The sequence below is a fragment of the Oryzias latipes genome, chromosome 12 (assembly GCF_002234675.1).
Source record: "Oryzias latipes chromosome 12, ASM223467v1".
NCBI classification, from domain to species: Eukaryota; Metazoa; Chordata; class Actinopteri; order Beloniformes; family Adrianichthyidae; genus Oryzias; species Oryzias latipes.
This window is the reverse complement of record NC_019870.2, coordinates 25,041,565-25,068,261: the sequence shown is the minus strand read 5'-3', so window position 1 is coordinate 25,068,261 and position 26,697 is coordinate 25,041,565. Positions and strand designations below refer to the sequence as shown.

Below are 26,697 nucleotides of genomic sequence, written 5' to 3'. Positions count from 1 at the left end.
AAGCTTGAGCCCACTGCAAAGCTCTGCCTCTGAGTGAATTAAGAATCAAAGTTCTCACTGTGATCATCATGTCTCATAGCAAAGGTACATTTTATTACATTTCAATGGTTTATAGAAACAGTTTAGATCATTTCACCTGAGTTTTTCATGAACTCACATGGTGCCAATTTTGTTTTGCATTGTGATTATTTCATTCAATGTTATTTATTATTATTTAGAATATAAAATGTTTATGTACAGTACATTTAAAATGATATTAGAGAAATGTAAGAAAAAAAAGCAGAAGTTTAAACACAGAGCTCTGATTGGTTGAATTCCACACATCCGTCCTGGAGGACAGTCTTAAACAAAATAAACAAAAACATCCAGTGCAAAAGCTCAGCCAGACTGTTGACAATTTCTTCTTCATCTTCTTCATCTTTAGAAAAATAACAAAGGTTCTGGTTTGAAATGTCCAGCTCTCTGCTGTTGTCCCTCTTGATCAAGGTCTTGGATGGAATCCGTCTGAGTCTCTGTGTCCACCATGTTCCAGCTTGCTGACCTTTGTGTTCTGAAAGGCCTCACAAACACAGCCGTTGCTCAGCACACAGGTGGACAGCTGCCTCAGCATCCTCGCCTCATTTACTGGCCAGTCTTCTTCTCCTTTTGGAAACTAAAGCTGGTCCGGCGGCTCAGTTTGCGTTGCTTCTGCGCATAGTAATCAGCCCGAGAGGTGCTGGCTCGAGACTCCAGGATATAGTTCACCTGCAAACAGTTTCACTCTTGGGTAATTTTACTCTCATCAGACCTTTCTGATCTCCACAGAACTTTAAAGGGCCTATATCATGCAAGTGTATTGTAATGTCCATTCCTCACTATAAACAACCCCAAAGTGGTATTTTGATCCATTCACGCATATTCCTCTAAAAACCTGCTCTCTGAGCATGTATACATATGCAAGTGAGGAACAGCCCCTTCCATCTCACTTTCTCCGTTAGCTAGCAGTGATCAGCGAAGCCCTTATTTTTTTATTTGCAAAAATTCAATTGTTCTTTAAAATATTTTATGGATTCTTTGAGTCAGAGCTATTATAGTAAACTGCTCTCTTCAGACGGGCGTCTTCCACACTGCCTGTAAGACGTTTGTGGTGTGGCCCCTTCTGAAGAAGAGTAACTTGGATCCAAATATTATGGACAATTACAGACCTGTATCCAACTTACCATTTTTGAAAAAAAAATGCTTTTGCTTAAATACGTGATTTCCTAAATAAACAAAATATTTTAGAAAAATAATCTGATTTTAGGACAAATAACAGTTCTGAGACGGCCCTCTTAAAGATTTTAAATGATCTCAGAGATGATTCTGACTCACAGAAACCTTCTGTTCTGGTTCTGCTGGATCTTGATAAAGTAGACCAACAGATTTTATTAGAGAGACTTAGGAGTCAGGTTGGCCTCTCACGAACTGCTCTTAACCGGTTTCATTCCTATCTCACAGATCGACACTTTTATGTAAGTGTGGATCCAGAGTCCTCAAGAATCCACAAAATAATGTTTGGGGTTCCCCAAGGGTTGATTATAGGTTCAGTACTTTTTAACTTGTACATGTTGCCTCTTGGGGATGTCATCAGGAGACAAGGCGTTGACTTTCACAGCTATGCTGATGATACACAGCCTTACATCGCTCTGTCTTCTGATGACCTTGAACCTATTAACACTCTTTTAAACTGTAATTTGATATAAAGTCATTGATGGCAGAAAACCTCTGACAGCTCAACCAGAACAAAACTGAAGTTTTATTCATTGGTTCTGAAGACAAAAGAGAGATGATTTTACCCAAACTCGGGAATTTTAAACGTTCTCACTGCGTGAGAAACCCGGGCGTACTTTTTGACTCTGAGCTAAATTTTATTCCGCACATCAAAATTGTCGTTAAGACAGGATTTGATCATCTTAAAAACATTGCCAGAGTCCGTCCATTCGTCTCTCCTGCCAGCACAGGGATGCTGATGCATGCTTTTAGTTTTAGTCATTTAGATTATTGTAATGCCCTGCTCTCTGGTTTACCCAAAAGGTCTCTTTCAAACTTACAACTATTACAGAACTTGGCAGCACGAGTTCAGACGAGAACCATAAGGCGGGTACACATTACATCCATTTTAAATTTAATGGTTAAATGAATGTTTTAAAAAAAATGTAATGGTCTTGGGCCTTCTTATTTAAACAATATGTTTTTAAACTATGAGCCCCCTCGGATCCTGAAGTCCTCTGGCACTGGCCTTTTAGTTGTTTCCTAAAGTGAGGACCAAAACACACGATGGGCCTTGTTCCATCATTAGGGTCCTTGCCTGTGGAACGGCCTGCTGGAGAACCTCAGGGCCGCAGAGACTGCAGAGGTTTTTAAGAAGAGGCTCAAGACCCACCTTTTTAATCTGGCTTTTGCATGACTTTTGTAATTGCTTCATTCTTTAAGTCTTATATTCTTTATCCATTTATTCATTTATTTTCCATATTTAATACATTTTTTCTTTATGTAAGGACTATTATTTCTTAATTTACTACCTTTTGAATTATTATTACTATGTTCATCATATTTAAAGTTATGTTTTAATTGTTTCTTAAGCTTTTTGTTATTATTTTTATTGTTGTTATATCTTATTTTATTTTTTATCATTTTTTATAGAATCATTATTTTATATCCTGATGTTTTTTCTTACTCCAGTGTTTCCTCTTGGGGATCCATTGTTCTGGGACACTACCTACTCCGCCTGCAGGGGGTGCTGTGGCTGCGGTGCTCATTTTCATTGGGCCAGCTGGAGTCCTGCTCTGTGGTCTAAAAGCCGTAGAGTGGGCCCTGAGCTGCTCTGTGATGGGCGGGCACTGTGGTAATGACCCCTGAGGTCAGGCTGGGCCTTGGAATAAATGGATCCCCATTATACCGTTTCTGCACAGCAGTATCTAACTACACTGTTTCTTTATGCTGCAGTTCTTACGGTCTTGTTTAGTTTTGATACAGGGGTTATATTGGGGGTACTGGGTGGATGGAGGGAGGAATTTGGAGGAGGGGTGCCAACTGCATTTTATTGTCCTGTGTTTTCATTTTAAATACTCTTGATTTTTTATGACTATTTTGCTTGCTTTTATGTAAAGCGCTTTGTGTTTAACCTGAATGAAAGGTGCTATACAAATAAAGTTTGATGTTTGTTTTAGTAGGCGAAACGCAGACACTCTGCCGATGCCGGCTCAAGGTTGACGCCATGAAAAGGCCGGCGTCCAAAAGAAGTGAAAGGCGGAGCCTCAGAAAATCGAGTTGTCTTACTTCTGGAATGGAAAATGAGCTGCGAAAATAGCTGATATATCTTTAAAAAATGTGTACTTTAGTGTCCCAAAGGTAATATATTATGACATATATGGGCATAGTTTACTCTAAAAGGTATAAGAATAGCATGATCTACTGTAGGTCCTTTGGTAAAGAAAGTGCTGGATACGGCGGTGTAAAGCTAGCTGCCTCAAAAGCCTTAGTAACAACTGCCCTTATGGGCAGATATGGGCAGATATGGGCTGTCTGTGGGGGAAAAATGGGCAAATCTGTACGGGACACGCAGGAGATATCACGGTCGTAGATCGCTGGATAAGCCCCTAGAGCACAGACGTTCATGCACATTTTTCTACGGGCACGCTGCGGCGACAGGTCATAGCTAACACTTAAACAACATGGAGTCGGTGAGACGCTGACAAAATCCTGCTGTATGTGAAAAGGGCCTGTTAGTGCACACTCCTTATGCGCTCCTCGTGCTGCAGCCTGACTCTTAAGATGAAGAAATTAGACAATCAGAGTGTAGTTTGTGTGGACATCCTACCAGCGTCCAACAAGCACTTAAATAGCACCTGCACACGTGGTTGTGAGAGGAAAGATGTGTCCACTATTTCAATCAAAAGCTTGAAATGAGAGTGCATCTGTTGAAACTTTGTCTTCAGGTGGATGAGACTTACCTTGAGCACAATTTCATTAACAGTCGCAGCGTCAGACTCAAAGTACAGAGGCTTGTAGTCATGGTTGCTGAGATAGGTCAGCTTGAATATTGCATGACCTGCAGGACAAGAGAACATGTTTAGAAAAACAACAACTACACGCATGTTTTTTAAACAGTCCTTAATCTACCAACAAAGAAGAAAGAAAGCCCCGCCCCTCTTAACCCCTCAGACTTAAAGTTTGACAAAAGCAAACGTGTCAATCTAAGAGAACCGCATAAAACCTGCCGGGCTTATACTAGCAGGTGCCATCAGAATTGAACTTTTATCCGATTTTATCAGTTAACAGGAATAAGTAGCCAAGCAAAGGTTTGATATAAGAAAATCTGGCCCCAAAAAAAATGTTGTACAGTGTTCCCTCGCCACATTATGGTTCACCTTTCGTCGTCTCACTGCGTCACAGAATTTTTCTGTCTATATTTGCATGCTTTTTTCTCTAACTGAGTCCTGCGTTCTGATTGGCTTGTCAATCTCCTCCGTGTCGTGTCTCCTGTACAGAATGTGTTCAGTTTGCCAGAGTAACATAATTCTTGGATTACAAACGATCTTTGTTTTCATTCTATTCTATAAAACTAGATTTTCTTTTTCTAAAGGGTTTCTGGCCAACCAGAGCAGAAATTTGGTTAATAACCCTCCAAGTCTTTCTCTGGCTTTGCTCTCTATTCTGGCCATGTCCCACCAGAGGTTCTAGGACGACCTGGGACACCCTGGAGGGACTACAACCCTCAGTTGACCTAGAAACGCCTCGGCTGCCCAGGCAGAACTGGAGGACGTCTATGAAAAGAGAAGTCTGCTTAGACTCCTTTCCCCTCTGACCTGACTTTAGATGAGCAGAAGATGATGGATGAATTTGAAATAGATTGTGTTTGTTCCAAGGCACGTTAACGGAAGTTGGGTCATCTAGACCCACTAGACAGTGCTCTGAACCTTTTTTCTTCAATGATTTGTGATCTTCACTGGTGTCCATGGATTACATGAAATCTTTCCACCTTTATCCACCTTTGTCATGGTAGGGAGAACACGTCAATGTAAGGGTGGGGTCATCTGGACCACCCAAGAGAGCACAAGGGCTAAAAGAAAATCATTCATTTTAAAGAATTTTTAATGGAGATATGAACCCCATCTGTTAAGAAATGTTCAATAGCTCTGAAGATCCTAACACTGCAGTCAGCAAGTCACCAAAGTTACTTCACAGAGGTGCTCTGTTTAAATGTTAAATGATAAAATAAAGTTAACTGCAGAAAAATACTAAAGAAACTGGATCGGTTAATTAAGTTTGTTCCTTTTTTTTTTTAAATGTCTCACAAAGGTAATTAAACTCAAATGACCCGGAATCGGATCAGGCCCCAAAAAACCTGATTGGGACATCCCTAGTAAAGAAAATCCTCCAGTTCTAATATTTTTAAAATAGTTCAGTTGCTGTATTATAAGATTCATTATTTTGATAAATATTATTATTTTCTTCTTTAATATAAATTTGTTTAAACATATGCTGCACTTGTATTTCTATACATTACAGGTCAAAGGTTTGGACACGTGTCCATAGAAGTGAAGCAAACAGCAGCAGGTCTCCACCTTAACAAACAGTGTGTGTGAGTAAACATGGGTGAACAGGGAAACTGATGATGTGTAGATGTGCAAACTCTTCTCACTGGGGCTTCTCTCCTCCACCAGATCACAGGCACACAGGTGGTCCGAGTCAATGGAGATGGGTTTCTGCCGAATCCAGAACTTTGTGCTGGCCTTTTGATTGGTTACTGGGTCGATTTCAACTTTCTCTCCTGAAATGCCTGCAGGAATAGATTCATATCAGTTTATTAAAAACGATTATTGAAGCTGAACACAGACAGATTAGGATTTCCTCTGTCACTTTTCAAAGAATCTGACAGAATATAACACAAAATTCTTTTTTCCACTCATAGTTATTGATTAGGCGAAGCCATTTACCATCAATAAAAATCTGTTTACCCTCTTTAAATCATAATGACAACAGAAACTTCCCAAATGACCCTGTTCAAAAGCTTACATTCCCTGATAACAGTCCTGAAAACAGGCACACAAGCCGATACAAAAGGTTTTGAATGGCAGCTAAAGGTCACCATCCTAACATGTGACTCGTTTGCCTGAAATCAATATGAGTGCTCAAAAGGTCTTGGAGTTCCTGAGCTCCCAACAGATCCTTGCATCCTTCATCCAGTGCTGCACCGACATTTCTAGATCCTGAGTCATGGGAAAAGCTAAAGAGCTGCCAAAGGATCTCTGGGAAAAGGTAGCTGAACTGTACAAAACAGGAAAGGGATAGGGGTAGAAGACGATGTCAAAAAGTGGAAAGTGAGGGGTTCTGTTGAAACCAAACTACGCTCACAACAGTTTTCATCAGAGATGCAAAGAAAACCCCACAAATAACTTCAGCTGTCATCCAGGACTCTCTGAAAAACTCTGGTGTGGACGTTTCAAGATGTACAATAAGGAAGCACCTGAAGAAAAACGGGCTGCATGGTCCAGAAGAAAGCCTTTTTAGCGAAAAACCACAACATAGCACACTTACAATATGCAAACAGCTATGTTACTTTAGCATAAATCCTTTTAAATTTGATTCTGTCAGGTTAGGTTATATGGACACTGTTTAAGTCCTCATGACAGTATCCAATCCAATATTTCAAGTCCAATTCCCCCTAGATATGAATAAATACACACCAATTTTTATTTTTTATTCTAAGAAATTAAAAACTTTTATGCTCTTGCGGGCCACATAAAATGACATGGCGGGCCACATTTGGCCCGCGGGCCTTGAGTTTGACACATGTGCACTAGGACATTTCAACATGACAAGGATCCAAAACACAAGGCCAAGTCCACTTGTCATTGGTTGCCGTCTCAGTCTCCTGACCTCGATTATTGAGCCACTCTGGGGAGATCACAAACGGGCAGTTCAAGCAAGACAGCCCTAGAATTAAAAGGAAGTTAAGGTTTTCTGCCAAGAAGAATGAGCTGCTTTACCATTAGAGACATTAAAGAACCTCATCCACAACGACCACTAGAGACCAGGAGGTGTTTTTGATGCAAAAGGAGGCAATAGCAGGTATTAGGAACTGGGGTACGTACACTTTTGAACAGGGTCATTTGGGAAGTTTTAACTTTCATTATGATTTAAAAAGGGTAAACAGAATATTTTGGACCATAAATGGCTTCACTCAACCACTAACTATGAGTGTAAAAACAGTTTTTGTGTAATCTTTATCATCTCTGAAAAATGACCAAGAAATCCTAATTTCTTCCAGGGTATGTAAACGTATGAGCACAACAGTATACTCAGGAATATACAGTGACACTACCATACACTGCTTGTTCTTTAAAAACAGTTCCAAAAAGGAAGTATTGCGACTTTCTTGGTTGCCTGGGTTTGCAATTATTGATGCAAAGCCACTCCCGTTACCCGCTAAGGGGCTAAAAGGACAAACAATTCATATGAACACGCTAAAAAATGTTTCCCCAAATCTGCTATAGAGTAAGGATGTACCTAGCTGGACATCAGTGGTGAAGCGCAGCTTGTGGATCATACTGATCTTGAAGGACTTATAGTGGTGGCTGCTTAGCATGTCTTGGACTGTGGTGATATCAATGGGTGGGTCTTCCTCTGAGCTTTCCTCGCCTCTGGAACCTGCAAGCAGCAGCCAAATTTATCATAAGACTGACAAAGAATAGGTGTCCAACCAAGCAGACATGGTGATGGAAAAAGTATATAGATACTCCGGAAAAGGCTCATGCTCTAAAGTCTCTGGCAGAAGACCTGAGCTTGCCAAAAGGAGTGATCACACATTGTTTTTATACAACAAAATTTACAATGGCCCATACTTCTGTCGTTTGGTTGTGTAACAGATTTCTTTTTCTTTTTTTTACTGCAAACAGCAACTGTGATCCAAAGGATTACCAAAGCAGCATGATGATTCACTCACTGTTTTCTCTGACGAGGCAAAACTCCAGGGTGTTCTGGCTCTCCAAGCTCGAGTCCAAGTCAACTGCTAAGTTTGGTTCCATCTGCTTCTCCAGACGGTACATGGGCCCTGTTAGAAAACCATGGAGATGTCATTTGTTTTCAAAGGCTGGATCTTGACTCCTGTTAACTTCTTGCCAGTTGTTGTGTAAATTGAAGGTAAATCATAGCTAAGAAATGTTCAAAAAGATGCATTTATCCCATCATATTGATCACATCTGCAGATTATTTTTTTTACCAATGTATTTTTGGCACACTTCAAAGCATCACCTTTATTACCTGCGCCTTTCTGTGAGCCTTTTCTCTTTTTTAGAGCTTTCTGGAGAATTTCTTTCATGGTAACCTTTAGAGTATCCACAGGGATTAGAGAGAAACCATGAGCAGCGTTTCTAGGAGGAAAAACATGGAAAAACTTATGTATAAAGTCTATTCTCACCCATAACAAACATGGGAGTTTAAGAAACTTTTCAACTCTCTCTGTGCTTTAGCCTGAAGTAACAACAGTTGTGTTGTAAGAAATACATTTAGTACAGCAAACTTTGTCAATGTTGCAAAGAAATGTGTTTCCATAAAAACAATGACCTCAAATAAAGGTTTTACCACTGTAGCTTGGTACCAAAATATCACATATATTGATGTTCATTATGTGTTCATGGTTTTAGTGAATGTGCATTCAATATATTTGAACTACAATATCTCAGAAGTCAACACTTCATTGACTGAGATCAAAAGATAACAAACAATACTGTTATCAAGTTGGCTTAAACATTTGTTAGAACTGCGACGACAGACAATGTAGTTGTGTTTTTGCACACTTACATTCTGACAAAAAGTGACTGTCTAGAAGTGAGGCCTGGTGAAGAATACTTCTCTACCAAGGCCAAAGTGCTAAAACCAAACTTGTGAATTGGTTCGTTTGAGTCCAGAGGTGGGAAATCAGTGTCCACTTCACCATCATCCTCTGCAATATGGAGGCAGTAGGCGTTCACATTCTCACTGTAAACAAGTGAAGGTGGAAAGATTGTGAGACCAACAATTAAGGCAAAACGGATCCTAAACGGTGTCTGAGCTCACTTAAGTTTAGGTTCTCGTCCCTCACTGGTGTACTGCCAGCAGATGAGCCCGATCAGGTCATGGACACGGGCATTGGCAATGGTCACCACAGTCATTGGATGAACTTTCTCCTGACCAATTTGCATTGAAAGGTACACGTCAATTTTTTTAGTAGACGTTGTACCGATGTGACCCTGAAGATAAAAGAACATATCAAAGATAATAATTATAAAAGAAGGAAAGGCATCAAAGAGAAAATGCATTTGGACAATTTTTGATGTGATGTACAGCCAAACTTACTACCTTTTTTTTACATGTTCTTAATAGGACTGCGTATCAACAATCATTTCCAGAATTCATTTGATTCGATTCACCAGAGCCTGGATCAATTCTAGTCACGATTCTTTCAATCCACTCAACTCGATTCAATTCCATTTTGATTTTTCACGGTTTACACATTTAGGCATATTTATATAGCAATACATTAATAATCTATGTATATTTTGGAGACATTCATATAAATATGATACAGTTCACATACTGTAAAATAGTAAAAAGGAGAAGTTCCAACAAAAATGTGCAGATCATTCTATTCTGCCTCTCCTGGAGGGTGTTTCATTTTGTCCACTAGGTGGCGCTCCCGCTATAGCTCTACACTTTATCCCAGAAGATTTGAGCAAAAGACGGTGATTTAGACAATGAGTTATATCACTAGAGGAGACATTACGTGGTTCCTCATGGGAGGAGAGCACCGCCATCTTGGTGAGGTCAAGTTACTGCTGCAGTGAATGCATGTGAATACATTTTTTGCATAATGCCAGTTCATTGTGCGGGTTTCAGCTGCCAAAATCAGAAAAATGAGTCCATGAAGGAGGTAGGTGTATCATTTCACAGGTAAGTATTTTAATTTTTTTTCTTTTAAGGCTGCAGGGGCTTCATTAATAGAACACATGTTGACATGCATGATGCTGCAGGGCTATTATCAACATGCTGCATGATGTACATTGATTTTGCTGTCAATATAAATGTACATTTTATTTTGCTAAACCTGTATACAGCATACTAGGCTATTTATACAGATTTATACATTTCTGACTCAGTGACTGAACTTTTCTTGCAGGTTTCCAATGGACTCAGACTTCAGGAAAAAGTGGATCTTGGCTATCAAAAGAGTTAACCCAGATGGATCACTGTGGTTCCAACTAGTAATACAGTCTGACTGTTCAAAACATTTCTGGAAACAGATATTGATAAGAGGCCAGATTGTTTTTTTAGGGTAAATCTATTGTTCACTTTTGGACTTCTTTTTGATTATCATCATCATCATCATCATCATCATTATTATTATTATTGTTAATAATAATAATAGTAATAATAATAATAATAATAATAGTATATAATAATAATAGTATATTATTATTATTGACATATTGTTGGGTTTTTCTAAATAATTTAAATTGCATGTCAAAGAGATCTAAAACTTCTAAATGTTTAGAAATTAATTTTGATAATTCTTTCTAATAATTTTTTTATTTGTAAGAAGTCCTGAAACAATGCATTTTCATTCAAGTTTGAGCTTTTAAGGCTGACTGTTTCTCTTCTTTAACAACAACTAATGATGTACCTATATATACATTATATACATAAAATATAATATATTTATATATATGTATAAATATATTTATATCTAAAAATATATACAGTTTATAAAAGCTACTTAGACACCACTAAAATCAATGGAAATCAATGTCATGTGGGCATCGTCGACCTCACCAAGATGGCGTCGCGCTCCGCCACCGTCGGCCAGGCTTCTAAAGCGGGCGTGTCTCCTCTAGTGATATAACTCATTGGATTTAGACCACAAATGGTAGCATCAAGCTAGCAGACTTTTTTGGCTTTACTTAAAAATGACACTGTAGATGTATCACAATATACTAGGAATGTTCCATTAACCTTCAGATTGTATTTTGTAAACTGTCTAGCAGTTTAACACCTGTATAACACCATGACCATTTCAAAGTTCGATCTAGCCAAATCTCACGAGAGTAGCTCTGGGACACTGGAAACGGAAGATCGATCTTTACTTTTATGAATCAATAGTTGATCTAAACAGATTGGTTAAATTGATTTTTTTCAACCCAGCCGTATTTCGTAATAATCCTAAAAAAAAATTCCCATTATATTTTTTTCTGTAGTCCAAGATTTCAAGTTATAAAGTGACCAATCAGATGCCTCAATAAAAGTATGTTGTCCCTGCTGGCCCCTACATTGAAAGTTCAATATGTTTGACAGATTCACCCAAGCCCACTTTCAAGCTCACTCCTGCTTATTGAGAGTGGTTGCCATTGAAACGTCGACTCAGACCACTTTGGACCAATCACAGCTTAACGATGTTGTTGATGTCTTGGTCCAACATGGTGGCATCTTTATTTTTTAAAATGGAAACTGAATTAACTTCATTTCATTGGTACCGGATGTAAACCATTTCTATAGGTGACACCACGCTCACTCCGTCAGTTCTCTTAGACAGTCAATGGCAATAACCCAAGATCCAAACACAAAAAGACTTGTCAAAATAAACTTCTGAAGCATGTTGGTGCGGGTCCTTAGCCATCTTGCAGTGACAGGATTGACCTTACCTCTCACGCTGTGTGTCAGCGTACAAAGCTCACCTTGCCATCAAACTTGGAGTACTCATTGAAGGGGTTGTTGAGCTGCTGGGGGCACTGCTCCAGACGCAGCGAGAGGGTGGACTTGACCCCTGATTTTCTGTCTCTGTCTTTAAAGTCCTTTTTTTCAAACAGAGAACCAAGATCGTCCACTATAAACGACACAATTGTGAAAAAATATGTCAACAGAGAACAATGTGAAAATCATCAAAAGAGGACATTTTCTGTCAATCTTGTTTTCTTAGCATATTTTAATTTGAGATTACAGTTAGATGACACTACAGACGTCTTCATAATGTTTATAAATTACTTTCATGCAATTTTATTTTCTTAGAGAGAAAAAAATCAAGAAACAAATATTTTTCTCGCCATGGGGGGGTTTTTTCAGCAGTGTTGTGCTGCTGTACTGTTTGTGATAGAAAATTAAGCCCTTCACTGACGGTGTGACAACGCCAAGAGTAGAGAGCAAAGACTTTGATTAGAAACCCTTTTGACGCGACCCTCTCAATCCAACCGGGCTTGGGACCGGCACAGCAGCAGAGAAGGGAACAGGGAGCAGCCCGGAATTAAACCCTGGTTTCACAGACGGAAGGCGCCGCAAACCAGCACGAGCTAAACCGGCCCCCAAAAGTTTCTTTAGAAATAAAAATTATCAAATAGTTTTTATCGGATGTCTTAATTATGTTGTGACTTCCTCTGTATTTGCATTTAACATGTTATCATTGTATAAAATAAAACGCCTACGGTTTCTCTGTATTAATTAGGGTAATATTTTGGAAGGTAAAAAATTACCAACTTGGCTGGTAGAAAAATAAAGTTCGGCCATTGAACATGTTTATGTAATTTTTAGAAAAATCAGCAAAAGTAAACTTTTGGATTTCTTTGCCAACAACGATGTTTTGTAAAACAAAAGTAGTCATTTCATAAGCCATATCGTTTTGTTCAGCTTGAGTCAAGGCGTCGTGTTTTATATTTTCACCATATTCCGGTAATGAAGTGCAGGCAACAGAGAAACGCCACTTTTTCCATCTTGCCACACAAACGCTGTTCAAAATCTACGACTTCTAATTCTAACATTTTTTACCAAGTACCTTCACAATGATGGTCGAGGAGTTGGGAGGCAATAGATCAAAATCCCTAAGAGCACCGGTAGCTGAAATGTGTAAGTCGGCCTGCAGGTGTATTTTGTGGGGTGAAAGTTCAAGATTTTATCAAATTGTCAACCTTTGATCTTTCTGAAGTCAAATGTCAACAAGACTGCCGTGTTGGTTGTAGACCTAACCTGGTGGCATGTGTGTGCAATTTTGTGAAGATCGCTCAAACAAAGGTTTTCTTTTCCCATAATATCAGAAAATGAAAATATCGCAGAATTTCTCATGAAATTGGTGCCAAGTCTTATGTCCTGTGGCCATCTTTGGACGGACTGTGGCGAGCCAGAACAACAAAACTTACAGTCATGATTTACATACAATGTTTGACATGCTTTACTGAAAATGCATAAACTGGGCTTTTATTACAAATTCATTTAAAAACTAAGCTCCAGTTAAAATCCTTCCCAACATTACACATCATCAGCAAGACTCATTATCCTAGGAAGAAACATATTTTTGAATGGTATGATACCATTTTCTTTAAGTCCAGAGGACATTTTTCAACATCATAGGAACTTATCATTGTGAGAGAATAATGTCTATTGAAGAGCTTTGAAAAAAAAATTTAGGCCCAAGAGTTGAACTGTAAAGGAGTCAAAAGCAGCATTAAAGAGAATAGAGGAATTAAAGAGAAATGTAAAATTTTGTCCTTAAAACATAGATTTTACGTTGGTGTTTATGAACTCTTATATAAATGCTAACTAACGTTTGCAGTTTGAACATTTTTACTTGGGGTTTCCTGCCGTTATGAACCCAGCATGAAAAGAAATCAACCAGAAAATTGGGTCAGTAACTGTCAGTGACATTTGAACAACTTTTTATAACAAGTCTTCATTGCAGTAGCATCTATTTATACTCAGCGTTCCACCCCTGACTGGCCTCAGAGACGACCTCTGGAGGCAAATCGGAGATGGAAGGAAGTGTTAGGCTGTGGCCTAACAAGCATTTCTTACTGCACAGCGAAGCGTAAAAAGGACTGTGAGAGGGACCGGTGAGGCCTTACTCGGGTTACGGGAGTGTCACCTGTATTTTAAGGTTCTTTAAACTGTTTTGGTGGCAAACCAAAGCAAAACGTTCAACTATGGGGAAAAAAAAAGTAAAAGCTGACAAATTTCTTATCATAATTTTATCTTATGCATAAACACCTTTAATTAGTCTTTCTTTATAGTTCATATTGAAGAGTCTATCTGAATGTTACAAACATAAAAACTTTAAGAAAAGCATAAGTTCATTTTAAAAAAATAAATAAAGACAAGCAGGAAGGTCAGTAGTTTTTCCATTGAAGTTTTCCAGTTAAAAGGTAGTAACTTTACCAGAATGGCTAGATGCTCTTTCCTTCCACTGAATGTTTTTACACTTGATTTGGTTCTGCCTCTCTTTTCTTAGCCTTTCAAGCCTTTGTGCTGAAAAAGAAAGAAAAACAACTTTTAGATTTCATCTCAACATTCCATCACTAGAAAACCTTGACAAACAAAAAGAGTTAGCGTCATCAAAACACTGCAGGACAACTTCAGTTTACAGGGGGTTAAAGGTCGTTCCTCTGCACTTAAGCACATCTTTTATTCTGAACTACATTTGTCCAAATACACAATTATCAAACTTAGCATCTCTACTTCAGGATGCTAAAGTTCAATGGACAACTAGAATCGGCACAAAAGTATATTCGAAACTGCCAGAATGTAAAAAAAAAAAAAAAACGGGGGGGGGGGCTAAAACAGGAAAATTGCAACATTCTCAGAATTACAAAAAAAGGCTTTTTTCAGATAACAGAGGTTGATCCGTCTTTGAGCACCACACTGACTTGTGTTTCCTCCAAATAATAGATTAAAAAAAGATTGAAACCAATATGTAAATGTGTTTAGTTTTGGTGTAAAATGTATTTAAAAACAACAAACAAAGAAAAAAGAATCTGTGTGGAACTGTGCTGCTTTACAACCTGCCTCAAGTGGGTTTTGCAACATCTCTGTAACTACAGTATACTTCCTGCTAAACCCATTGACTGTATATTAGAACTGGACTGAGCAATTTCTACCCCTTCACATTTCAAATAGGAAGTACCCGCCGGTTCCAAGAAGCCAAAATACCAGAAAAATAAACAGCAATCCCCCAATCGTTCTATTTGTCAGAATAACCATTTTTCCTTTGATGCCTTTTTTTAACATGTTCTTGATAATCCTGTTATTTTTTGCTTTACGACTAGTTATTCAAGTTATATACTAACCAATCAGATGACTCAATAAAAGGATGTGGTCTGATAGCGAACATTTGAATTGTATGATTGATTCTCCCAGACCCAGTGGTAGGGGTGTGGCCTTCCAACAAGCTCACTCCTGATTAGCAAGAGTTGTTGCCATGGAAATGTTGACTCTGACCGATTCGGACCAATCACTGCTTACTGACAATTACTGGTTCCAACATGGCGACGTTCGCATCACAAAAACATGGTGACTGAATTTACTTCATTTGGTTGGAGCTGAAAGTAAACCATTTTCTATGGGTGATGTCACGCTCACTCGGTCCAGTTCTCATATACAGTCCATGGTTGAACCTCACTGATGTTTACATCTAATTGTTGGAGGATGTTTCACCTTAAACCACCCAGAAAATGAAAGAATAAAAGTACAGATGGATGTTGATATTTTTGATTAGGCTGGGTCAACAATGATGTCATCGGGAACGGAACATGGAAGAAAATCTTTAATGGAAAAGTAAAAGCTAGTGTTAATCGCTAATGCTAGTTTTTTAACGGATGGGCTGCTTCAGTTGTTTTATACAATAACTGAAAAGGAGGTATATGCATTAAATATATTTAAAATGTCAGAAAAACCACTCCTACAGTTTAATGAAGCCCCACCCACAACCCTTTTATTTACTAGTGAACTACATCTTAGTAAATTATAATGGTAAAATGCAACAAAAAAAGTGTCATTCAAATGAAGTAAAAAAAATACTATTAGTGCTGATGAAGTGCTCGTTACAACTCAAAAAATGTGATTTTTCGTCGTAACTTGCTTTGGATGACAGAATCTGTTAAAAGACATAAAAGACATGATCATACATAAAAGTTTTGTGACTTATGGATACAAAATGAAGAAGCATTGTACGTGTTTCACAGAGTTTATAATTAGATCTTGATTTGCCTTTCAAAGCACACGAACCACTGACAAGAAAAGCACAGTTAGTAACATTTTCTGGACACAGGTCTCGCTTTGCAGAACATCTCTACGTCAGAGGAAAGTTGCACATGAAACTGAGAAAATGTCATGGATCCCAGTCATCTTACCAGCAGCCACGGGTTTCTCTCGGTTACCTTGAGGTCCTGATGAGACAGCCGCCACAGGTAAGAATTTCAACCCAATTCGGAAATTCTTGAAGGATTTTGACCCGCAACCATGGCCAGCAGCACAACAAATCCAGAGAGCCACACATGCTGACCAACCCATTCGAAGCAAAAGCATGTCTCCCTTTCCAAGCTTCAAACAGATGCACATTCTTGTGATTTCATTTCAGCACGACAAACTCAGATTTACTGCACAAGATATCAGTTATCAAGTCTGCTTACAGCTTAGTCTTTGCAACATTCTGATTCAGATTTACTTCCCTCCAATTGATCAACATGTTCAGTCTAAGCTAAACCAGGAGGGAATTGTAAATTTAGGGGATAATAATCCTATATTTTTAATTTTGAGTTGAATAATCTGGCCTAAAGAAACAAAAATAAAGATGAAATAAAATTGTGGAACAGAAATTTTTAACTTATTTCTTGTGCCGTTAACTGGTCATAATTTCAGATTCTTCTGTTGGGATCTGACACCATGACTTAAAGCATGATAAGCTCATATCAAACTACCACCATGAAGTTATCATGAACCAAAATGCAATCATAGAAACGACAAACAGAGTAATGGAATGACTCAAAAAAAGAGAAGTAATGATCTGGCTAAAACAGCGAGACAAAGGATGAAACCTGGTAGCTCTGATTTGCATTTGCAGCAAATGAAAACGGATTCCATATATTAAATGCCTTTACTAAACAACATATATCAGGTGTCAAGAGTTTCCACATCTTTCAGTGAACCAGTTATGTTAAGTGACAAACTAAAAAATAAAAAAAATAAAAGATTTTCTGAAGATACTTTAAATTAAATTAAACTAGAAGGAGCTGCATTTCCAGAAAAAAATGCAGGGTTGAATGCTGTACTGCTGAATGAAAGCTAAATTTGCTGAAGAAATGTCTGAACTGTACTGGAAAAACCTTGAAAAGTTAAATGATCAAAAGTCCTAGTAGGAATAAGCTGAAAAAGGTGAACATTGTAATAGTAGAATGTCTAAAATAGGTCAAAATTTGTAGAAGGAGTTAAGCATTAAAGCTGAAATTGTTGAAAAAATGGCTGAACTGTTGAAAATTTGAAGATGTTGCTAAAATGGCTAAAAGTGCTAGGATTGGAATCAGCATCATCAATCGACTCAAAAAAACACATTGTTTGAGAGTATCATATTGGTAAAAGCTACATGTCTAAGTTGCTAGAAAATCCACTTTTTTCAAAATGGCGGCTTTTCTATTAATTCTATCTCCATAGCAACCATTTTATGTTTGGGTCGCCTGGGGATGACGAACCAATCGACGTCAGTTTCAGACAAATCAGAAAAAGTAAACCTTTGGACGTCCATAGCAACGAAGTTTGTTTGCTAACCACGCCCACATTCCTTATAAGTCCAGATCCAGTGAATTTCAATATGTTCAGTTCCAGCCATGGATGAAGTTAAATGCAATATTTGCTTCAGATTTGGTCAAAAAATGGCCACCAAACAGTAGGTTGTGTCGACATCCCATAATGATTTCTAAACCTATTTTATAGTCCAAAGCCTTGTGATCAATTTAACGTTTGAACGGTATCTCTAGCTAAAGGCATGTTGAAGTTACAATGGTTGAAAGAACCAAAGGTTTTCAAGGATTCTCAATGTATTTAAATGGAGCGAAAATCTTGGAAAATCCTGGAATATCTTGAAAAGTTCAAAGATTTGAAGGACCAAAAGTAATAGCTGAAAGGAATAAGCTGAAGGAGTTGAACATTGAAATAGTAGAATGATTGAAATAGGTGAAAGTTTGAAGAAGTTTAAAATTGCCTCACATTTTGGCAAAAAATGGCCGCCAAAGTGTAGGTGGTGTTGCCATCCCATAATAATTTTGAGCCTTATATTGAAGTCCAAAACCTTGTGAACATTTCAATATTTGAACGGTGTCTCTAGCCAAAAGAATGTTAAAGTTACAATTGTTTAAAGAAGCAAAGGTGTGGCCAATGGAGCAAAAATATTGGAAAATCCGGGAATAACCGGGACTATCTGGAAAAGTTCAAGGATTTGAAGGACAAAATGTCATAGCTGGAATAAGATGAAAGAGCTGAACATTTTAATAGTTGAATGGTTAAAATAGGTGAAAAATTGTAGAAGAAGTTTAACTGTGAACTTCTGCACGAAAAATTCTCCATGTATTTCAATGTAGAAAAAATCATGGAAAATCCTGGAATATCTTAAAAAGTTCAAGGATTTGAAAAACCAAAAGTCATAGCAGTAATAAGCTGAAAGAGCTGAACAGTTTAATAGTTGAATGGTTAAAATAGGTTGAAAATTGTAGAAGGAGTTAAGTGCCGAAAAAAGGCGGAAGATAGCGTAAGAGGAAAACAAAGGGTTGAATGCTATACAGCATTCAACCAATAACGGACAGGCTAAAGGGAAAAGGCAGAAAGAGGGGATTCAGGTGTTTTGAAGAAATTGTCCATGACTGAGTTTTGAGCCTTGTCCTGTAGGGGGCACTAAGACTTGACCAACTTTGAGGGAATAGCAGTTCCCGAGTCTGCTTTTTTAGCTTTAATGCACCCGAGCCTCCTTCCGAATGCTAGTGTTATAAAAAGTGCATTACCCAGGTGGGAGCAATCTTTTAACTGTTCTTGCAGCCCATAATCAATAAGTACAAAACCTTTTAGCATTTGTAAGACTGATTTCATATGTGGTCTGTGAAAGGAGACACATAATCATGAAAGACACTGGAACATCTGCAGAAAGTAGAGTCAGTTAGTAACTCTAACAATGAAAGAACAGAACGCAGTAGGATGAACACAACAATCCCTGCAATATATGTTGTAGGACAAAAGAAATGTAATAATCACTGCAGCTGTGGAGTACGAGGAAGAAGACAAGCACAGCTGGTGGATTTCCGTTAGCACCAGCTCAGCCTGGCTTGGTTGGGCTCTTCTTAAAGCATTTCCCCTAGGTGGCGTTCCATGCAGTAGTATCTATGTTGTAGAACCTCTTCAATTGCAGCTCCAACAAACCCAATTCCAGGAGGACACATTTAAAACATACTGACTGAAACAGCACTAGGTTTTTGGTCTCTTGAGACCGCCCACATGAGAGTCATTCATGAACCGCGATCATATGAAACACTGATGGCAATTGTCAAAAAAAAAAAAACAACCCAGGTTTCACTGAGGATTCATCCAAATGGAGACAAAAGACTTTAAGATGATCATCCATAAGAACTCTGTTGTTGTTACACAATGTGTGATGTGCAATAATGATCCTGCAATAGTGTAGTTAGTTTTGCTCTTGATAACCAATAAGAACTTTATCTTTATTACTTGATAAATATACTGCAAAAGGGTTCATGATTTTGAATCAAAGTTAGGAACCAGTTTATGTCAACTATGTACAAAAAGTAAAGTAAATCATAATTGCTACAGGATTTTATGAATTCAAATTTTCCCACTCCCTTATAAAGCAATTAAATACTCTTTTTGACAACCATAACATTTAATAGATTCAATATGTCATGTGTGTGTGTACTGTATACAGTCAGGACCAGAAATATTTGGACAGAGACACATTTTTTCTAATTTAGTTTCTGTACATTACCACAGTGAATTTTAAATAAAAAAACTCAGATGCCATTGAAGTGCAGACTTTCAGCTTTTATTCCATGGGTTGAACAAGAAGATTGCATAAAAATTTTAAAAAACTAAAGCGTTTCCTAAAACACAATCCCTTCATTTCATGGGCTCGTAAGTAATTGGACAATTGACTTCCATGCTATTGCATGGGCAGGTGTGGTTAATTCCCTTGTTATGTCATTATGAGTGAAGCAGATAAAAGGCCTGGAGTTGATTAGAGGACTCGTGCTTGCATTTTGAAGATTTTGCTGTGAACAGACAACATGCGGTCAAAGGATCTCTCCATGCAGGTGAAAGGAGCCATCATTAAGCTGAGGAAAACAGAAAAAAACCATGCCAGAAATTGTTACAGTATTAGGAGTGGCAAAACCAACAGTGTGGTACATCCTGAGAAAGAAAGAAAGCACTGGTGAACTCAGCAACGCAAAAAGACCTGGACGTTCCACGGAAGACAACAGTGGTGGATGAACGCACAATAATTTCCATGGTGAAGAGGAACCCGTTCACAACAGCCAACCAAGTGAACAACACTCTTCAGAAGGTAGACGTATCAATATCCAAGTCTACCATAAAAAGAAGACTGCATGAAAGTAGATCCAGAGGGTACACTGCAAGATGCAAGCCACTCAGAAGCCTCAAGAATAGGAAGGCTAGATTGGACTTTCCTACAAGCATCTAAAAAAACCAGCACAGTTCTGGAAAAACATTCTTTGGACAGATGAAACCAAAATCAACCTCTACCAGAATGATGGCAAGAGACAAGTATGGAGAAGGCGTGGGGATGCTCCTGATCCAAAGCACACTACATCATCAGTATGGGCATGCATGGCTGCTAGTGGCGCTGGGACACTAGCGTTTATTGATGACGTGACACAGGACAGAAGCAGCCCAATGAATTCTGAGATATTCAGAGACAGACTGTCTGCGTAGATCCAGGTGAATGCAGCCAAACTGATTGGGCGGCGTTTCAAAATACAGATGGACAACGACCCAAAACATACAGCTAAAGCAACTCAGGAGTTTATTAAAGCAAAGAAGTGGAATATTCTTGAATGGCCAAGTCAGTTACCTGATCTTAACCCAATTGAGCAGCATTTCACTTGTTGAAGACTAAACTTCAGACAGAAAGGCCCACAAACAAACAGCAACTGAAAGCTGCTGCAGTGAAGGCCTGGCAGAGCATTCAGAAGGAGAAAACCAGCATCTGCTGATGTCCATGAGTTCAAGACTTCAGGCTGTCATTGCCAACAAAGGCTTTTCAACCAAATATTAGGAATGACCATTTTGTTTTCAGTTGTTTCAATTGTCCAATTACCTACGAGCCCATGAAATGAAGGGATTGTGTTTAAAAACTGCTATAGTTTTTCACATTTTTATGCAATATTTTTGTTCAACCCATGAAATAAAAGCTGAAAGTCTGAACTTCAATGGCATCTGAGTTGTTTTATTTAGAATTCACTGTGGTAATGTGCAGAAATTAAATTGGAAAGAATGTGTCTCTGTCCAAATATTTATGATCCTGACTGTATATAAACCCAATTTTTTGGAGAATAAGTCGATAGATATTTAGTCTATTATTTATATTTATCTTCTTTTTATGATTTGCCTTTTAAGATTAAATGTCCAATTTTTGTTCAAGTATTTTGTCAAATAAATTTCTCCCAAAAGTGTGACTTTTGGGAGAAACTTTTCCTTCTTCAGTATACATTTTCACGGAGCCCCCCAGGTGCCAGTGGTTAAAAAAAACGTGCATACGGATTGCTAAACCATGCCAACGGATTAATCGCACATTGCTCGGAGTCTTCCATTGGGAGTTTGGGCACGATTTAGCAATGCGTGGGCACGGTGTGGGTAGCATGACGATACGGCCTGCAACAACCGTTTGGGGTCCTTGGACTAGTGCTGACGTCACATTATGTGATTGGCTGTCTGTTGGTCCGATGACGATTGGTCTGGACAAATTCCGATACTATCATAGAAGATATGATGCGGTCCGTTGAAAACAAACAGAGCTCCGACATAGAGAGAGATTATCTTCTAAACGTGCTTTTATTATTGTTATGATTATTATTAAGTGCATTGCACCCGAACGGACTGCGGTCCGAACCCTTCTCCAGACCGCACACTAACAAAGCGCCTTCCCTGCCTGTGAACACAAAGCTACAAGACTCCAGCTGCTCTGCTCAGAGACACGATTCGCTTGTGTGGAGCAGCCGGTTCATTCTAATAGCCAAGGATCTTTTTACAAAAGGTTGTGGCAAAATCTCTCTATAAATGCTGCAAAGAATAATGTCAGACACAAATTATGAGGGGAAAGAAACGCTACGTAGTTTGTCCAAGTGGGGTTAACGTAGTGTGACGTTATCCTCCGTCGAAAGGACCCCGAACGATTACTGCAGGGCAAATGGTTATGGTACTTACAAAGTTTTAGCAATGCGTGGGCACGGTTTAGTAATCCGTGCGCACATTTTATCTGATTTTCTTTTTTTAACCATGGAGGGCTCCGTACATTTTGCATCTGCAGCTTCTAGTCCAAAAAATACAGTAAGTGCAAAAATGCCTATGTATGATTAGGAGTGATTATATTGTCAAAACATGATCTTTCATTTATTTTCTAATCAGTTTAAGAATTAATATCTTAAATAGATTTGTCTGTATGTTTTTAGTGTATTTTCTTTTGTTTTAATTTGATGAAAGTTGTTTGAAATAAATCAATCAATTAGGAAGACCATCAAACAACATTAAAAGAGCTGACTTGTTTCAGTTAAGGTCAGTGTTTATGATTACTCCATTTAGCATCCTTAATCCCAGTTTAAAAAAACACACATATTTTCCATAATCAAGAAGATTTAGAGCATAGCAAATTCTGTTATTTACGATCATCCCTGTATCTGTGCAGACAACATTGTGATTCATCCACTCAAACGTGCAACAATTCCCAAATTCCTTCTTGCAACAAGTCAAAGCCAGATTTGTCCCATCAGTCAAACAGCTTCATTTGGTGATCTTTCCCCACATGCACACTTTCACTAAAGTCTGATTCCCATACTTTCCGTGCCTTCATAAACCAGGGCCTTGATTTGACACCCAATCTCAATAAAATGAAGGAATGAGCTTTCTGGCTGCACTTTCCCTGCTAACCACTGAAGGATGTGCTGGACAGAAAGCCTATTCTCTTGATCAGCCAACAACTGGAGGCAAGCTTACCCGTATTGGAGCGCCGGCGAATGCCAAAGTCCCAGCTGGAGGTGATGTCCATGGACTGAGACAAGTCGCAAACGTGGTTATCCATCACGCTGCCACCGCCTTCAATGAGACAGCTCAGTCCAGACGAGCCACAGCTGCTACCAGGCACCACGGTGAGCTGGCACTTCTCCAGGTCAACATCCTGGTCTATGAGGACCATCTCACACATTCCTGTGTCGTCGCTGGTCACATGAGACTGCCTGATGTGGGCCAAAATGATTGCAGGATTGTCCAAAAAAGCCATGTCCTGTGTTCTCAGTGAGACAGAGTAAAGCTTTTTGTCACCGTGGAGCCTGGACACATAACGTGGGCCTCACTTTCTGTTCGGCGCACCTTGGCAGCTAGTGGGGCAAGTTTTTCATTTTCAGCCCTTTACTATTCCATCACGTCCACTGATGAAGATGTAAAAGGCCCTGTAAAAAGGAAAACAACCAGAAAAACGATCAGACAGACAACTAGAACATATTTGTTTTGTTTTGAAAAATGTTTGTGAATATAGATTTTCTTTTTGTTTAGAACTATGAAATGCGTGGGTCAATCCAACTCATTGACTGAATATGAGAACTGGACAGAGTAAGTGTGACGTCACTCACAGAAAATTGGCTTACTTCTGGTTCCAACCAATTGAAGTAACTTCAGTCACCATTTTTTGCAATGTGGACGTCGCCAGGTTGGGAGTCAGACAATGTTAGCAAGGAGTGATTGGTCTAAGACAATCAGAGTCAACATTGTTATGGCAACCACTCTCACAAATCCAGAGAGAGCTTGTTGAAAGGCCACACCCCTACCACTTAAAGCGGACTGCACAAAATCTGTTAATCAATCTTTGAACATGAGGCCACACGCTTTTATTGAGACCCATGATTGGTCAGTTTATAACATGATTAGCTTGTACTAAAGAAAAAATATTATTAGAAAAAATAGGATTATCAAGAACATGTTCAAAAAAGGTATCGGAGCAAGAATGGTTATTCTGACCAACAGAATGACTGATTAACAGCTGTTTATTTCTATATAGAAGTCTATAGGATTTTGGCTTCTTGGGGCCAGCGCGTACTTCCTGTTAGGAACACCAGGGGGAGGGGTCGGCAAGTCCAGTTCTCTTATACAGTCAATTGCCAAAATGTATTTGAACCATGTTTTTTTGGTTATTTTCAATATTGATGTTGAAGTCCCGCTCCTATCATCTTTTGATCTATTGCAAAAAGCATTCTCAGAAGTCTTTCTTTATGTTTATGCTGTTTTATGTGTAGTTTTCTATGGCATGGTTTCTGCAGAGCAGCAGGAGTTCATTAGAGATTCTCTGAGTTGACCAGTGGCACATAGCTAGCCCACCACCACTTCCCGTCACCAATCTGTTTACAGTCTCTCCAACTAGCTTAGAGCCTCTAACAACGCCAACCTAAAGGCCCGTTCACACCGGGACGAATTTCGCTGGCGATTTTCGCCGACGTTTAACGCCTCGTGACTAAACAAAGGGCACCAATGGGAGTGTGCACACCGACGCGAAAAAACGCCAGGCGTCAAAGCGTCAAAAAAAAAAACGCCTCGGGTTCGTTTTTTTTTTTTCGACGCGTCGCGTCGAAATCTATTCGACCAATGAGAATGGCGCTTTTGCACACATGTCTGGAGCTTCTGAAGTTACAGTAAAACACAACTTGGGGGCGCTCAAACACAAAACTGCCTTGCTGAGCACACATACCAGCGAAGAAGATAGACGCCAAGTAGCGTCTACACTGCTGCGAAGAAATAATGACGGACATTCTAAAATATCCCCGAACCAAGCACCAGTTGGAGCAACTGGTGCTTGAAATATTCATGTTTTCTTTGTTTGATTCTGACAAGCGCGTAAATACTTGCTCTCTTCTTCTGAGTGAAAAGCGACTTTAATAAGCGTAAAGTTGCGCAGCGCCACCTTGTGTACAGGAGTATTTCTGTTTACATTAAGCGCCATCTAATGTCAGGGAAGGAAATTGCATGTTCGCTCGGCTCATCGTCAGTGGAAATCGCCTGGGTGTGAACACAAAAAACGTGGCGAAAAACGCTGGCGAATAACGCCTGGCGAATATTCGTCCCGGTGTGTACGGGCCTTAACATGAGCACTGCGATAAAAATGGTGAGCAATATTGGCGCTGTCCAGCCATACAGTTTTGATCCAGATTCCAGCTCAGACAGGGAAAACAAAGATGTACATGGAACAAGTTGTCCATGAGTGGATGCATTAGAATGAGGAGGGGCAGGAAGCTTGTGGCTTTCTGCAGTAGCTTCAGTTACAACAAGCTTTTTCTAACAGCATTTCTTTGTCTGCTCCTGATTCACAACTACGTGAACACAGAAATACTCAGAAATACAGTTTTGAGCCTAATTTTCTTTATATATGTCCTCTATCATCAGACAAATGCCAGTGTTTTTTAGTGTTTGGGCACAACGCTAACTTTTTTTTTTTTGAAGAATCAGAAGTCGTGTCACATCTGAAAACACGAAGTTTGTTCACAGTGTTTAGTCTAAACACGGATGTTGACAGCTACAACAGGCAGATGACGGCGCTGAGCGCATGGGCAGCTGAGAAGAACACTTCACCATCAAGAAAACGGATTATGAGCACAGAAATCACTGTGATGACGTAACAGTTCCCACTGTAACAGCTGTAAATGATGTCTGACGGTCATTTCAGCTGAGGACACAGTCTTATCTGGGGAAAGTTCTCACAGGAAAAACACGCTCGTGTAAAACACACGACACAACTGAAACAAACACCACATGTCAGTAAATACAAATTTGTGTCGGAGTTTATCATTTTAAGAAGGTAGAAGTTAAACAATCGGATTAAAAAGTTCTGTGTACATTTATCAGATCATCATCATGTTTTGCGTTAGCAGCACCTTGTTTTCCTAACCAAAATGGCTCACTTAAACCAGCTGAATTACAACAAAATCCATTTCAGCTGCTCCAAAAAGTAGCAGGAGGATCTACAGACTGAAGTGATTCATACTTTATAAGCGTGTAACATGACAGGAACAGCTTACAGATCGCATTACAGTCGGTTAGCGGTGACTAAACTCAAGCTAACGATTATCTCTCCCGAGTCAGTTAGCAATAGCAGTGGTATGAACAGAAAGAAGATCCCACCTCTACGTTTTTCTGACGAGACACAGCAGAGTCCACGTCCCTCCATCTCATCCAGTCTACTTATTTGGCCGACGAGTCGTTACATCCGTGAAAAACAATTCAATGCATTAAAGTCTCAAAACAACCGAAAGCCAATGCAATCTGCTGCGCTCGTGCAACCAGGAAGACATCCTTTTGACTTCCGGTGTAATCTCTTCACAATAAAAGAGCCACCAAACGAAAAACACGCACAAGAGCAGTTCACTGACCGAGGCAGTGAAAGTAAAGGAACACTGAATTATATGCACCTTTATTCCTTACTAGTATTTCAGCGTTTACAAAATGTTGTGCACACATCCAAATGCACTTCACACTAGAAAGTGAAAAAATAAAGAAAAGTTAAAAAAGAGAGAGAGATGCCAGAGCAAGATAAAATTATGCTTTTGCAAGTTCAAAGTATCATCACATGAAATAGAAATGTGGCTGCAAAATCGTGCGATCATGAGTAAAAAGAATTAT

General features: G+C 39.0%; 1 protein-coding gene across 1 annotated transcript; it reads right to left on the bottom strand.

Annotated features, from left to right (window-relative positions):
• Positions 1-63: 63 nt before the first annotated feature.
• On the bottom strand, positions 64-26,385 carry mapkap1 (mitogen-activated protein kinase associated protein 1). The gene is made up of 12 exons (XM_004075051.4): positions 26,200-26,385; positions 23,032-23,483; positions 14,191-14,280; positions 11,730-11,878; positions 9,079-9,251; positions 8,824-9,000; positions 8,284-8,393; positions 7,967-8,074; positions 7,531-7,671; positions 5,663-5,800; positions 3,972-4,069; positions 64-744 (listed from the first exon to the last, which is right to left on the bottom strand). Exons 2-12 carry the CDS (start codon positions 23,312-23,314, stop codon positions 622-624), a joined length of 1,590 nt encoding a protein of 529 aa, XP_004075099.1. The 5' UTR covers positions 23,315-23,483; positions 26,200-26,385; the 3' UTR covers positions 64-621.
• Positions 26,386-26,697: the final 312 nt, after the last annotated feature.

Excerpts from the sequence above, each read along its gene's own strand:
- mapkap1 (XM_004075051.4), bottom strand. The coding sequence starts at position 23,314 with ATGGCTTTTTTGGACAATCCTGCAATCATTTTGGCCCACATCAGGCAG. Across the intron at positions 9,252-11,729 it reads ACTCCAAGTTTGATGGCAAG|GGTCACATCGGTACAACGTC; the intron begins GTGAGCTTTGTA and ends TTTTATCTTCAG. Across the intron at positions 9,001-9,078 it reads GGACGAGAACCTAAACTTAA|TGAGAATGTGAACGCCTACT; the intron begins GTGAGCTCAGAC and ends ACTTGTTTACAG.